The 16,102-nt window shown below is 42.8% G+C and overlaps 1 protein-coding gene across 2 annotated transcripts in view; it reads right to left on the bottom strand.

The window, feature by feature from the left end:
* The window catches only part of LOC101560596 (serine/threonine-protein phosphatase 4 regulatory subunit 1), an 85,840-nt gene that overhangs the window by 20,696 nt on the left and 49,042 nt on the right, over positions 1 to 16,102 (bottom strand). For both annotated transcript variants that reach the window (XM_023707526.1, XM_023707527.1), the window contains exons 6-8: positions 10,203 to 10,349; positions 1,413 to 1,520; positions 453 to 518 (exon numbers count right to left, since the gene is read on the bottom strand). In XM_023707526.1, coding sequence (XP_023563294.1) covers positions 453 to 518; positions 1,413 to 1,520; positions 10,203 to 10,349 — 321 coding nt within the window. The remainder of the gene's footprint in view (positions 1 to 452; positions 519 to 1,412; positions 1,521 to 10,202; positions 10,350 to 16,102) is intronic.

The following is a 16,102-nucleotide window of genomic DNA, read 5'->3' as shown; positions in this document are numbered from 1 at the left end:
ACAGGCCAGGGGAGTGTACAGAACTGAGAAAGGTGATGGAGAGTAAGGCAGAAACGGTATTTCTCTGTAAAGAAACTTAAAAGGTCAGTGACCTACCAACCAAGAAAAAAATCCTAATGGTTTTGAGGCTCATGGGCAAGGCGATAGTGTACTAGAATGAGCAGCGCAGCACAGCAGGGACAGAGCAGCTGAAATAGCGAGAAGAAGTAAGGTACTCTGAACGGAAGGAGGCAAGAGCACATGCCAGAGGCAGGAGACCTGAGGCTGCCTCCATCCCATTCCCACAAGAGCTGTCTAGTGCTTAGGAAAAAGGGTAACTGTGAGAAATTTGATATTGCAGAACGCAAAACTCAGCGGCTATTCCAATAACAGACTTCTGAGCACAAAACCTGATAACAATTCAGAAAGTGCGCTAAGAAGATCAGCAATTAGGACTGAAAAACTTCACATACCAAAAATTTCTCTGTGGCTTCTTGTCCAACAGCATGACAAACATCACCAAAATTGGTAGCACACACCTTAAGAATGCAAAAGACACAGCCATTATTCTTAGCTTTCCTTCTTGTCTTAACACATTGTACGAACTAACAAGCAGGGACCTGGAGAGTGACCACCCCGCTCGTGGGGCAGCCAACAAGCCCTTACAGAGCCCAGCACCTACACCGCATGGTGCCAGGTGCCTCTGCCGCATCCAGACAAAACACTTACAAGGTACCCAATTCTAGGGTTTTTCTGGCTCTTAACTGATCTTGCTACAGAATGCATTTGGTTGGATGACGGAGAAAAGAGACATATTACCGTGTGCCTACTAAGGGAGGCCAGCACCTAGGGCGTGCACTATGGGGAGAGGCTAGGGCAGTGAGACCTGCAGGCGGCAGCAGCGGCTGTTCAGGGAAGGACAGCAAAGGGGTTCCAGAGGAAGAATCTGACAACTAACAGGGAAGCTGGCACTGGGGTTGGAAGGTTCCCCAAAGATGAGAGGGTTCTGACAGAAATCACCCCCCAAAATCAAAGACCTCACAGGTCTCATTAACAGTACCTAACCATCAGCCAGCAAGGTCCCGCCCCTCTCACCCAGCACCCAAGAAGAGCTGATTTTGCTCACAAAGGTTCTTACTTCTAGATCTCTTATGTATTTCCCACCTGCAATAAAAACTAGAACACTGTTCAGATACTCTCCTTCCACAGTTCATGCTGGCCACATTCTCCTCCAGACTGTGTCTATTGAAAAGCTAGACAGAAACCTTAGAGGAATGGATTTCGAATATTTTAACTTTTTTTTTTTTTTTTTTTCAGTACCGCAGATTGAACTTGGGACCTTGAACTTTCCAGGCAGGCATTTCTGCCACTAAGCTATATCCCCAGCCCCTAAATAATATTTTGAAACTATTATTTGAAACTTATGTTCCCACCTTTCGAACTTGAAAGAGCTTCCCATCACCACACAGTTCACAGAAACGAGGGAGCAGCAGCCGCTCAACTGTGCTCTTGCTCACCACTGAGGCCATTTTGCAGATTATCTGTAAAGAGCAAGGAAAGCGGAGTCAGCTGGAAGACCAGAGCGCTCAGATCACACACACCAAGACGCGGAGGCACAGCAGCTGATTTCTTTGAGAAACAGAAGACCGCAGCATGATTTTTTTTTTAATAAAACATCTAAAGGAAGAAAAAAACAAACCTGCGAGCCTACGATTCTCTGTCAAGAAAAACTACACTCAATATGAAGGTAAACAAAAGACACTGTTAGATAAGCCAAAACGGAGATTTCATCACCAGTTGACCTAAACTGTATAAAGTACCAAAATCTAAGTTCTCTCAGATGAAGGGAAATGACACCAGATGATAAGTCCGATCTACGAAAAGAAGGAATGAAAATCTCCCAAAATGGTAAAAATGAGAGCATAAAAGGCTATATTTTTTCCTTTAACTTCTTCAAAAAAATTCATATATATATATATATATATATATTCTCAAAGGATAAAAGTGAATGAAATGACACTGTTATAAGTTCCTATGGTTTCTACCCCTCAGTCACCCTGCTTCAGTACTGAGGAGAAAACCCAGGGCCTTTACACTGCTACACCTCCAGCCCTGTTTTACTTCTTACTTCGTGACAGGGTCTCCTTAAATCACTAAGGTGCCAGACTCGGCTCAACCTTGGGATCCTGTCACTCAGCTCCCAGAGTGCTGAGACTACTGGCATAAGCCACTACACCCAGCTACAAAGCTGTAGTTTTTAAAAATCCTTAAGAGAGAAATTAAGACACAATCTTAGAAAACATTCAGTCAACCCAACAGAAAAAAAAATTAACATAGAAACAAAAACTGATGAGAAAAATGAAAAATAAACAACAACATGGCAGAAATAAATTCAAACATATTAATAATCACATAAAAATAAATGAAGTGAACATTTCAATTAAAAGGCAGAAACTATCAGAATAGATATAAAAGGAAGACCCAACCATAAGCTACTGAAAGTAGAAACACTGACTACATAAATATATATAAGGTGAGAATAAAAAAATACAAGCAAATATAACAAACAGTAATAAGTCTAAGAATGCTGGAGTTGTTATATTACTATTACAGTAGAGGGCCGGGGATATAGCTCAGCAGCATAAGTACTTGCCTGGCAAGCACAAAGTCCTGAGTTCGATCCCCAGTACCACAAAACAACATGACAGTAGACAAACCCATGGATTACTATCAGAAACACTGCTTAATGATGAAAGGGTCAATATAACACAAAAGCATGAACATTAAACATGTACCTTTACATACTTAAAGTAAAAAAAGTAGGCTTAAAAATATTATTTCCCCTTTATGAAGCTAGAAAAATGCAATAAAATTCAGCTCAAGAAAGTAAAAGATAAAAAAAAAAAAGTAGAAATCTATGGCAAGGACAATAAGCAAGATCACCACTCCTGTCCAACACAGTAGGTGAAGATTAGCAAGACCAATTAGGGAAGAAAAAGGAAAGGGATGTGCACTGGAAAGGAAGAAGTCAAATACCGTTATCTGCAGGTGACATGATCCTCTACATGGAAAGCGCCCCCTCCAAGATCCACCAAAAGACTCGCAGAATTAATAACCAAATTCAGTACTACAGCAGGCTACAAAATCAACACACGAAAATCCATAGTGTTCCTGCACACTAATAATGAACCCATGGAGGAAACAAATTAAGGAAAAAACATCATCCACAATAGCACAGAAAAATTAAATACTTAGGAATTAAGCTAAGTAAGGAAGTGAAAGACCTTCCTCTACAATGAAAACTACAGTACTCTGAAAAAAGAAACCAAAGAGGCCTCAGCAGATGGAAAGGCAGCCCCTGTTCCTGGGGAGGCAGAAAAAAGAGTCAAAATGGCCGTATTTCCAAAATGGATAATCACATTTAACATGATCCCAGCCAAAATTTGAAGAGCATTCATCACAGAACTGGAGAAGATCATCTTAAAATTCACAAGGAACTAGAGGAAACCAAGAAACACAAAAGCAATTGAGTGACAAGAAAGCAGGAGGCATCACCATCTCGGACTTGAAGTTATATTACAAAGCTATTTTTATTTTTATTTTTTTTTTAAACATGGTACCGGCACAGAAACAGACTTGAAGATTAAGGTAACAGAAGAGAGGATACAGAAACAACCCCAGACACATTCAACTATTTGACATTTGACAAGGAAGTCAAATAGCGCTTTAATGAATGGTGTTGGGAAAACTGACTATTCACATGCAGAAGACGAAATCTAGACCCACATCTCTCACTATGATGAGAACCCAAAATAGATCAAAGAACTAAATGTTAAACCAGAAACAACCTGCTGAAAGACAAGATAGATAAAATATGTGAAGTACCACGGGTAGGCAAGGACTTCCTGAGCTGAACCCCGATTGTACAGGAAATAGTTCCAAGAGTTAACGAATGGGATGATATTAAATTAAAGTTTCTGCACAGAAAAAAAAAAAAAAAAAAAGAGTGAAAAAAAGCAATCTACAGAATGGGAAAAAAAATTTGCCAACAATTTCTCAGACAAGGATTCATATCTATAATATATAAAGAATGCAAAAAAATTAGACTGCCTCAAAATACAAGACCCAATCAAAAGAATGGGGAAGCAAAATGAATAGGCACTTTACAGAAGAAGTAGTACATAATTGTACTGCTGATTTCTACTGGTCTATTGAAAGAAGCAGTTAATGTGTAACATTTTTTCTTCTTTTTATTTTTTGTTTTTTGACCAATTGTACATGCTTAATTTGAACAAGTAATTTGAAGACAACAATATGCAATGTAACAACCATTGTTGAATTCCTATCATTTTGTTTGGTGAAATTCTGTATCATTTCTAATGTTCTTTTACTGTCTTTTATTCCCTTTACAAAATAAAAGTAGTCCAAATGGTCAATAAATACATGAAAAAATGCCCAATATCACTTGTCATTTGTGAAATGCAAACTAAAACAACACTGAGACTCCATCTTACCCTAGGAAAAATGGACATCATCAAGAAATCAATAAAAAATTCTGCAGAGACTGCAGTGTGCAGGAACACTTCTGCATAGCTGGTGGGGACACAAACTTACACAAACACTATAGAAAGCAGTATGGAGATTACTCAAAAAGCTAAAACTAAAATTCCATTTAGCCTGGCCATTTCCCTTTTAGGTATCTCCCTGAAGACTTAAAGAGATCTTATCACGGTGACATATGCACACCCACGTGTATAGCAGCACAATTCCTAAGAGCTAAATCTTGGAGGCAGCCTATATGTCCATCAGGAGACGAACAGATAAAGAAAATGTGATGTGGATGCAAAACGGAACTCTACTCTGCCACAAAGAAGGACTTGGGTCATTTGGAGGAACAGTAAGTACCCCGAGATGATAATTTCGTTACATGAAATAAGTCAGACACATGAGCTTAAGTATCACATGGTTTCTCTTACACAAGAAACCCAGAGTAAAAATAAAGAGCAAAATAAGAGATAATAGCAAGTAAGGAGATAAATTATCCTCTGAGGTGAAGGGGATGAAAGGATGGAGAAAGAGGGGCCAGGAGGGCAGGATGAGGGGTGACAAAAATGAATGTGGCTGTCCTATGGACATGCACCAACTCCACACCAGGAGGGGAAGCACTGCATAGTACAGACACATGCGGAACAGGAGGAAAGAGGTCAAGAGGTGGGGGAGGGAGGGAGGGAAGAAGAGTGAAGAAGGAATTAAGATGTGTTATACACATGTCAACCTCCCACAAGGAATAGAAACATTATGTACTACCCACATGTATTAAGATACTAAAATAATATTTCAATCCTTGAAAAAAAGCAACAAGGAAAATCAATAAAGGCAAAAATTGGTTTGAAAACATTAATAAAATTGATAAATCCCTAACAAGACTGTTCAAGAAAGAAAAAAATAGAGAAAACACAAATTATTAGTCTCACAAGGTGTCAACCCTCACACAGGCATTAGAGGATAAGAAGGAACTACTATGAACAACTTTAACTCAATAAATCTGACAATTTAGATGAAATAAATTTTCTAAAATATCCAACTTACCCAGTAACACAGATGAAAGAATAAAAATGAAACCCTACATTTAAAGTGAATGTTATCAAAAAAAAAACCTCAAATCAGAGCTTTTACAATGAATTAAATATTTAGTAAGAGAAAAACAACTCAAAAAGCTAAACTAAATGTGAGGAGACAGCAACCAAAACCAAAAAGGAGACATTCTACATAAGAATTGGTCTATACTTCCTCAGCATGTTACTATAACAGACAGACCCAAAAACTGTTCTAGGTTAGTGGTTATCAAGGACATATGACAGCTCAATGCAATGAGGGATCTGACAGTTCCATGCCAAGTGACCACATCTGAATATGAACTGTGGATTAGAAACATTAGCATTGTATCCCTGATTTTGATCATTGTGCTATGGTTCAGTACATGAGAATTTCCTTGTTTTCAGGGTATAAATACTAAAGTATTTAGATGTGAAGAGGGACAAGGCCTGCAATACTCTCTCTCCCTTTTTTCCTCCCTCCTCCTACCCCCTCTAGGAGAGGAGGGAAAAGGAAAATGATATCACAAAGGAAACTATAAACTACTACAAAAGCTACATAAAGTGTATTCTAGAGTTCACATTACTATTCTCACAACTTTTCTGAAAGTTGAAATTAAAACAAAATGAAGTTACCCCAAAAATATCCAAAAAGAAGTTTCTCAAAAAAATTTAAAAAGGAGAAGCAGACTAAAGCGGCTGCTTCCACAGGCCCAGGGAACGGGGTTCGATCCCTGGCTTGCCATGCCTGCCCCACCCCTGGGGCACAATGACACAGTGAATGAGACCTGGTGTGGTGGCGCACCTGTAATCCCATGCTTGGGAGGCTGAAAACAGGAGGATCACTGCAAGTCTGATCTGTGCAGTGAAACCCTATACACCCTGTACTAAAACACAAATAAATAAATAAAATAAAATAAAAAAGGAGACAAGAAAGTGAGCATAGATTTCTTCTAAAGTCTCCTTCTCTATATGTACCCAGCATTGCCACTCTACAGTAGTTAAGCAGGCAATGTACACACCCCTCTATTTTGAATCTGCACACAAGCAGACAAGCGGAGAAAAACACTAATCAGTGTGGGGTGGGAGAGAGGAAGCCAGTTCCACAACATAAATAAAGAAAAGGCTATGTCTTCAAACCCAGGAAATGTGTATTTTTTAATGTGATGCCTAGCAGAGTTGTACAAAGTGACAGTCACAATAAATGAAGACGTGTGACTTCTGTATCCAGGGTAACAGGCAACTAAGGAGTTCCCAGTATCTCCATCCACTCCTCCCCTCCTGCCAGACCCACACGACCTTATTACTACACAGTATAAAACAAATCCAGAATCATTAAAAGTCAGTACATAGAATAACAAGAAATTATATTCCTGTGGCCCCGGGAACCACTTGTATAGAAGGACGATCTTCACTTAGTTGCTTGGAGCCGAGTATTCTTCATAGCACATAGCTACAGCATTCTTTTTAAATAAATGCACAAATAAAAATGAGCTTAAAAACAGGAATGACGACAAAAAATGAGGAAGCCTTAATGTGAAAACGTGTTGAGAGAGAAAAATAGGCTTCTGACAATTAGTTATAATCTCAGAATGCTAATGGCCTCCCTGCAAGCACGAGAATTATAATTGGTCTCCAGTGGCCTGTTTATCCTGTCTAGATGTAATTACAAGACACAGCTCCTGCCGATTTTACCAATCCATTCATCCAACGACTAACATTTATGCAGTACTGACTCTGGGCCTGGCACTGTGCTGGGTGCTGAGGATGCAAAGATGCCATGCCCCCGGGTTTAAGGAGCTCTCTGCCTCAGGGGAGAAGTCAACAGCCTTACAACTCAATTGCTAAGTGACAGAAGAGAGATATGCATCAACCCTGATGACTGCATCAAGGAGAGTCAATAACAAGGCTTGGAGTATCTAGAAAGATTTTATAAAGGCAAATGTATAAGCATATGAGAACCCACAAATTTAGCATGTAAGCTGCCCTATCCGACTGTCTCAATAACGGATGCACCAGAGTTGCTAGCATCAAGCAACTGACTGTAACTCCTAATAAGAAAGAAAAGGCACATTCTGTCCATGTGACATGAGGTAGCTTCAGAAGTGGGACATCATCAGTGCAAAGCAGCACAGTGGGTGTGGTGTCTATGCATATTTAGCATCTTTATCCCACACGGCTTCAAAGAGAGCCCTAGTCAGGCATGGTGACACATGCCTAAAATCCCAGCACTACAGAAGAGGGACATGGAGGGGCAGAAGAGATTGGGGAGGAAAAGGAAAGACACAGTGCCAGTCCTACACACAGAGGCCATCAATCTGCCAGCCCCATCTGCCTCTTTCCACCTCCATTGGCCTGTAAGCTAACAGCTGCCCAAATCACCAGCTTACAAACATACACCGTTTCCACGGTGTTGGGGTATCACTCACAGACCAGCTGAGTGGGAGCACTGCTCTCCTAGAAGTCCTACCAAACACACTGTGGTCTTTAACAAGTAGCACCCGCATGCTACCCACGTGGTCATTTCCCCACTGCAAACATGTCACCTGCCGTGCTCCGAGCTTTCTCGTCCCCAGGGCTGTGTCTCCTTTAAGGCCCTTGGCCTCCAGGCTGGGGGGAAAGAGGTGGAAACGCACACAGGCCAGACATGATGCCTCCCATCCTGCTCCCGCCAGGGCTCCAAGGAAAGAGGAAGAGGCCTTCAGAAGCCTGGGAGAACGAGGACGCACTCGTGGCCCAGCAGCGGACTGCGGGGGTTCAAGGCCACTTCCACTCCTGCAACCTCATGTGAAAGTTTATGCATTTAAACCATGAGACCTGCAACTCTCGTTGAATAAAACAGAATGGATGTGGACTAATTTGTTCTGCAAGTGATTTGTGGAGATAGCTTCTAGAAGGCTTGTTACATTTTCCAAAAATTTCTACCAAAAAAGAAGAATGTTGCTGACAAGAATGGAGCATTTGGAAACAAAACAAAACAAAAATCATGCAAAAATGCCTTTAGCATTATTTTTCATGTATTATTAGTCTTCAGGGATAAGATATTTGGTTGTCAGTCGTAACCTTGGAAACTCGCCTAAGCAACTTCCAAATGAAAAAGATGATCTAGTTGGCAAAGTTCACTACTCAACTGCCAAATACCTAGCTAAATGCTATTATCCAGGTTCACTTTGCAACATAAATTTAATTTCTTGTAGAGAAACTTGAAATTTATAAAAGAACTCTGGAGAATTTGAATTTTAATAATCAATTATTCTTCAGCCTGATTCATCTTATAAACATATGGAATATGTGAAAAATTAAATTATTTTAAAAAGCCAGACCTTTAACACAAAGTTGAAGAAAACTTCTACATAAATAAAGAATAACTGCCAAATGTTCTGATGCTGCAATACAATTTTTTAGCTCCATGGCATATAATGTTCTTGTACTTGGGAACAGAAAATATTCCTTTCTCTAACATCATTCTTTTCTTAAGAAAACAACTATCAACACGCAAACAACTATCTTCTATCTTTTACTATACTCACAATCAAAGCCTGTAACTTTAAACCCTTAGGTACAAATCCCTCCTGAAATACTGGACTAATCCTGGAGCGACGCATTTCCATGATGCAAACAGCAAAGGTCACTTTACGCAGCCCCGCTTACATAGGGCAGCAGAGAAGCTGGAACAAGAGGCTCTCAAGATGATCTCTTCTTTAGCCGCAGAGCTAAAGCACAAGGGCAGGCCAGGCATCTGGCCCAAGGGCAGTAAGAGCCAGCTCTGGCTCATCAACCCCTAGTTTACCCAGAAGGAGTACAAAGTCCTGACTGTACCCTCATGTAATAGTGATTATGGTCTTACACATCCAAGGACATCACACTATTAACTACGAAGGTGGAGCCAGGCATGGTGGTGCAGGCCTGAGTCCAAGCACCTGGGAGGCTGAGGCAGGAGGACTGCTGTTAGTTCAAGGCCAGTCTGGACTACATAATGCGATACTGTCTCAAAAACAAAGAAACAAAGAACCTACAAATGCAGAAGACAGGTAGCTGAAGCATTCCTTTCCTGCTGTATCTGTAACTGATACAAATACAGTCTACACCAGCGGTGGCAAAGCTACTGGCGTGCATGCCACAGGGGCTATCTGGATCTGGATCACTGAGAGCTTGAAAGGGCTCACCATCACTGCTCTATACTTTCCTCAGATTGGTGTAGATATTTTGCCATTATCTGCATTCTTCACAGTGACTTTTCTTATTTGCTATGAAACTATTCTTTTCCTAACATAAAATAGACACACAAATCTATTATTTTTTTTAATTGTCCTAAAATTATCTCACATACCACACTAGTTTCCTTACTTTGAGAAACAAGGCCCGTGACCCAGGTAGGCTCAAGGACATTCCTGTCGGCCTTAGCATCTTACCTGCAGAGCCCAGGCCTCAGCTATGCCCACATCATAGAGATTTCCTGAGCCTCACCTTCTTAAAACAACTGGTGCTCCCAAAACAAGGTCAGAGCCACCCCATGAGCTTTCTCTGACCCAGGCTGAGTCACTGGCTACCTAGTCATAGGCAATGTGCTGACCAAAACTGGAGGGCAGTCCCAGCAGGTGCTGACAGTCACTTCTCAAACAGACTTACACTCACGGCTTCTGCTCGGTACTCAGCGTCACTCTCCGGGGCAGACAGTTCCAGCAGAATCGGACATACTCTGTTTTCAGTATCATCCTGGAAAATTAGATCTTGTTCCAGAAGAATCAAGAGCACTTCCTGACTGGATTTTCTAACCTGAGGGAGGAAAAAAGGCAAAAAGTGAACCAAAATGAAAAGTGCTCTCAGGGTCAAGACTGGACTCCCAAGCCAACCCTCTGTCCTTACCTGAATTTAGGTCTTCCTGCCCTTGGCTTTCTCTTCCTAAGACCCCGGACGCCTGCCTAATTCTATCATTACTCTGCTCTCAGCACAAAACCCTTGTCATCCAGAGCCCTGTTCAAGCTAGGTCTGCAATTTATGCTCAGAAGAGTGCCCTACACTTTCTTTCCTTAGCTCTTATCCCAGACTTGTACACGTACGTACAAATTTACACACACACACACACACACACACACACAATTTTCCTATGTAATTCATAACTGTCATCTGTCTCCCCCAGCGCAGAGGGTGAATGTAGAGGGCAGGTACTATGTCTATCTGTCCTTTATCCTTGAGAACACCCTAAGGATCTGGTAACAAGAAACACAAAGTTTTCTTCCTATTAGGATTTGCAAAACAAATGGATGACGTGACAAAGTGCCTTCTTTCCTCCACAGGCACAGGACTGGAAAACACAGCACCCTCCTTCTGCTCCTTGTAAACCGTACAAGGAGGGTCACTGTATCTGCTACAGGAAAGGGGCCTAAAGAAGACCGCTTAATGACAGAAGAGGAGGCCCGAGGAACCCTTGTCCTTTGCCACTGGCATGGAGTAAGCAAGCACTAGAACTCAGATCCAAAGAAGCTAGAGAAAGCCTGACAGCATGTTTTCTCTCCTTGTGACTCTCCTTAGGCACTCTACATCGTCGATCACTTTCCTAAATTGGCCAAGCAATGTCCGTGACTCATCCACATGGCTGACACTGACAAAGGATCTACAAACTACGGTACAGGGTTTCAGGATAAATCCTGAGGGGATTTGACTGACCCTGGCAGATACAAAAGTTACACTTCTTGTTATATAGCTCTTCCTTTATCTTGGTCTTAACCATCCAGCAGCAAAGTATAACAAGGTATAAAAAGTAAAGCCATATTAATATGCTGAGCTGTAAAGGGCCCAAATCAACAACTTCTGACATTGCCAGTCCTGCAGATAACCCACTACTATTATGGACTACTAGAGTATATTGGATTATTTTGCTGAATTCACGCACCTACAATATTTAAATGGCAATGGAATATACATCTCTGACAAAACTTAACAAAAAAAAGGGATACAAATTAAGGACCATTTTGTATCCATATATATAAAATAGGATAGATATACAGCTACTTTCTCTTAATTCAATGAGAAGAAAGATTTGTACTAGTAGTGTTTGGTCAGGATATCATGTCTGCATCTTGTACTATGAATAACCACTACAAAGACAACAATATGCAGTATATTAATTTTTGAAACTGTCTTATTAATCGGTTTTGAAACTGTCTCATTGTTATTTGTTTCTCAATAATATTGATTTTAAAAAAACAAAGAAGCTAGAGAGTTATTTTTGAGGAAGGAAAGCACATATAATTCCCATTTTCAGAAAAAACAATAATATATACAATCTACCACTATGATGGCCTAGGGAAAAAATAGTAATAGGTCCCAAAGTACAAAGACAGTCACGGGTGATTAGTTGATAGCAGGCTATGAGAGGATAAGACTGTGACACAGCTGCCACAGAGGCAATGTGACACCAATGCTTCTACACAGGGACAGAGAAAAACAGTGTTTCAGAAAGATATTCTGACAGCTGTGTTCTGACAGAATTGGAGGCCAGGCGATGAAAGGCTGAGTGCATAAAGGTCAGGAAGGCAGCAACTATAACCATCCAGGTGGGAAGGAGGGCTCAGATTGGCTGCCCGATGAGGAAAGGTGATGCCCAGCACACTACCCAGCACAGGAGGCAGGGTGGGGCTGCAACAGAGGAAAGCAAATGTCCACAAGGACTCTAAGGTGTCAAACCCTGAGGGGGCTGGGGCAATAACTTGGTGGTCTAAGCACCTGCCTGACAAGTGCAAAACCCAGGTTTGATCCCCGGTATCGCATGCCTTGCCAGCCCTGGAACTCTGGGCGTGCTGTGCCTCCCCGAAACTGGGTGTGATAGCACATGTCTGTAATCCCACAGCTGGGGAAGCTGAGACAGGAGGATCCCTGGGAGTCTGAGCTGCTGTACAGCGAGATTCTGTACCAAATAAATAAAAGAATTTTTTTTAAAAAAAGAGCTGAAAACATGAGAGGACCAAGACAAATCCACCACGACTTGCTGCGTGACACTCTGCCCACTGACACACTGGGGACACACAGAAGGAACAGGGATAAGGAGGGGGTCATACCAAGGAGGGAAGACAAGGCCCTGAACAGTGGACATGGAGTCAGATGTCAAAAGTCAGAAACTTGCCAAAAACAGTAATGCATCTCCAGTGAGATGTTCATGCCAAACCCCTGAGATCTACTGGTAGGACTGCTACAGTCTGAATCTTGGGAGTCCTTAAAGCCCTAAGTGTGCAAGGCTTGCTGTCCAGCCTGTGGCATTAGTAGGAGGTAGTAGTGAGACCTAAGAGAAAAAGTTGTATCACTACGGATGCCCCCTAAAAGAAAATCCAGGGACAGCACGCTCTGTCTCTCTTCTTGCTGACTGCTATAAAACCTACAACTTTGTTGTACCACAGGATCCCATCAGAAATGTGCTGTCCCACAACAGGGCCCAAATCAACAAAGCCAACAAACCATGGACTAAAATTTCGGAAACTGTGAGCCAAAATAAACCTTTCCTCCTTAAAAGACTATCGTAAGTATTTTGTCACAGAGACAGAAGGTTACCCAGTGGCCTTCTTTGGAAAATGGTCTTTGCTGATGTGATTAAACTAATGATTCTGAGGTCAACCAAGATTAGTTGAGTGGGCCCCAAATGCCATCTCAAATGTCCTGATGAGCAAGAAAATGCTGATAGAGTAAGTTAGCAGCCTCAAAAAGACACTGTGGGAATAAAATGATTTAACAGACAGTGGGCTAAGAACAGGGCCTGGCTCATAGACCACTAAGATGAATGCTAGCTATCACTGTCACTAAAGCCATTCTCACCAGAAGCTAAGTGAAGGAGCACTTCCAGGACCCTGGCACGGGGTCCTAGGAGGATGGAAGGTCTTGCTCAGTCATCTCTTCTGCCCACTGCCTGGTGTGCATTACAATGTTATATGCCGGACAGGCATCCACTAGCTGTCTTTAAAAATCCGAAAGTTGTTAATAATGACAAATGGAGCAAACGCACCAAGCAAAGAAAAGCAAGGAGAGAAGTCACTGCACAGATAAATACATTGTGGGGAAAATATAAATGTGCTGCCATAAAACATTTTAAATAAATGACCAAGAGCTATCCAGATCAATGCTGACGGACCTAAAACAGACAAAAATAAAGCAACTGGCAGAAGGAAGGGGCAAGCCAACACCCTTTATTGAAGGTGTTCAAGCACCCAAAATGAGGTAAGATCTCCCTCAAGGCCACAGTCACAAGCAAGGTGACTATGAAAACCTAAAGGTAAAGGATTCAGAGCACTTGTAAGCACAGCTGTAATCTCTAAATCAGAAACAAATGGTATCAGGAAAAATGTGACCATTAGTTGACTGTAAGTGGCACATATATAAGTACTCGTTACACAGTGTTCTGCGATTAAATATTTCAAGATACTTTAAAAATCAAAACTAATTTTTTAAAAAGCAAAAATGCTGGGTTTTCCAGGGAGCAGCACAGCGAAGCCCACACCAGATACCTATCAAGTGGCTTCCAGGAGCCTGGGCTGCGGCAAGGGAGCTGACAGTGGGACAGCAGGTAGGGGCCTGAGTGCAGGCTGAACAGAAGCCTGGGCAGAGCTTGTAGCAGAGCCTCCTTCAAGGTGCTTGGTAGGCAGCGAGGCAGAAGCACCTTGGATCAAGGCCTAAGCAGAGAAGGGGGAGACAGAAGCACAATCATAATGGAAGGATACAGGGCAGTGAGACGGCTGTGAACAAGCAAGATGTACACCAGGGAGACAAGACAGGAGAGGGGAAACGCAGACACTCAACCCGAGATGGCACCTGACTGAGACAAGGCAGCAGCTCGGAATGCTGAGGAAACACCGCCGCAGGATGAAATGCAGAGTTTACTGCTCATCCAGACCCATCAGTGTTACTAGGACACCCTCAGAGATGCCAGACCCTCTGCTACATCACAGAGGTGAAGAAAGTAAGACCTGATCCCACAGTCAGGTGCTCAGTTTGAGAATGAGGGGACATGTATGGCTACCATGTGCAGAAGAGCCTTCACAATCCCAGAACAGGCAATAGATAAGCCTCAGAAACCAGAACCAACATGCAGACGGTTCCCTTTCCCCCCAGCCACAGCCCAACATCCATATTTCTACCACAGTGCACCCCAGTTTCCTCACCTCTGAGAGAAGAATTAGTAAGTGTCCTTCACCATACTTCCTAGGATGGCAGAAAGGCCAACAGGACATCATCTGCAGCAGTTCCAGAGGACAGTCTCATCACCCAGTGACAACTCAAGTACCTATGACCGTGAGTGGAGGCAACAGGCCTCCCAAGAGTATGGGTATCACCATGGGTGCTAGGACTGGGTTCCTTCACCTGAGAAACTGATATCCAGCAGCCACAAAAAAGACCTGTTCACGAACAGGCTAGCCTGAGAGCAGCTGCAAACCTACCACCGCATCAGAAAAATCCATGAGTCTGCCAAACTTAAGAGTCCCAACTCACTGTGGACTTCTGGACACAGTCAGTGACCCCCACTGAGGATGTCTTCAAAGGCTGGCATCCATTAATGTGAGGTGAAGACTGACAGGAGAGAGGAGGGACCCTGGGGGAGCAGGCAGGTCGAAATGAGCACATCAAAGCAGGGCTGAGGGCCGTGACAGCCGACAGTGACAGGCAGCGTAGCAAGGAGCATGGGCTATGCCTCAGGCATTGACAGGTCTGAGGACAGCTAAATTAGACTGACTTCCTCAGCTGCTGGGTAAAGATAGCAGGACTAGAGAGGAAAGGGTGCCCTGAAGGTTATGTATTTATGATAGAAACAAAGGAGCCACAGCTTGGATCTCACTGGATAGAGGCAGTAAGAGGGAAAGATTTCAACAGTGCCCAGTTGGAAGCTCAGGGGAACTGAATAAAACAGATGGTGGGTCCATTCACCACAACAGGAGATAAGGACTGAAGGCTTCTTTTTTTTTTCTTTTTTGTGATGTAAAAGGCAAGGTCACCTGCCTAGTGCAAGGCAGGGTGAGGTAACGGGCCTGACAAAGGTGGCAAAGGTCTAAGAGCATATGCTGCCAAGGATAATGTGTAAGCAGCTGAGGAGGGACAAAGGAGAAGACTGCCAAGCAAGGCTGCAAGCCTAACTGTGACTGGAAGTCACACATCTTCAATGGCACTGGTCAGCGCATGATGGGACTCCACTCTCATGCCCAGCAACCAGGAACGGACAACTGGGTTGGGGGTGGCAGTAACAGGCCGAGCCAGCCTGTCAAAAGGGCAAAATTAAAGAAGTAATGTTGGGGATGGCCCTGAGAGGGTGGGATAAGAGACCAGCTGAGAAAAGATAGGAAGTGAAAGAGGGCAGACAACAGAGTTGAGAAGCCAGGGGCCTCCAGGAGCTGCAAGGCCAGGGTACTGGACAGAACAGGAACAGGTAGTAGTCAGAGTGCAGAAGGCCAGTCTGAGAGCTCAGAGACAGACATAGCAACTCCAGATACAGCAGGGGAATCAGATGGTGACAGGCACAGAAGGGAGTAGGAAGAAGGCTGAAGTGGAGAAGC

This window comes from Octodon degus, unplaced genomic scaffold (assembly GCF_000260255.1).
Source record: "Octodon degus isolate 3935 unplaced genomic scaffold, OctDeg1.0 scaffold00296, whole genome shotgun sequence".
Taxonomy (NCBI): Eukaryota; Metazoa; Chordata; class Mammalia; order Rodentia; family Octodontidae; genus Octodon; species Octodon degus.
The sequence above is the reverse complement of the archived record's forward strand: the minus strand, read 5'-3'. Positions and strand labels throughout refer to the sequence as shown.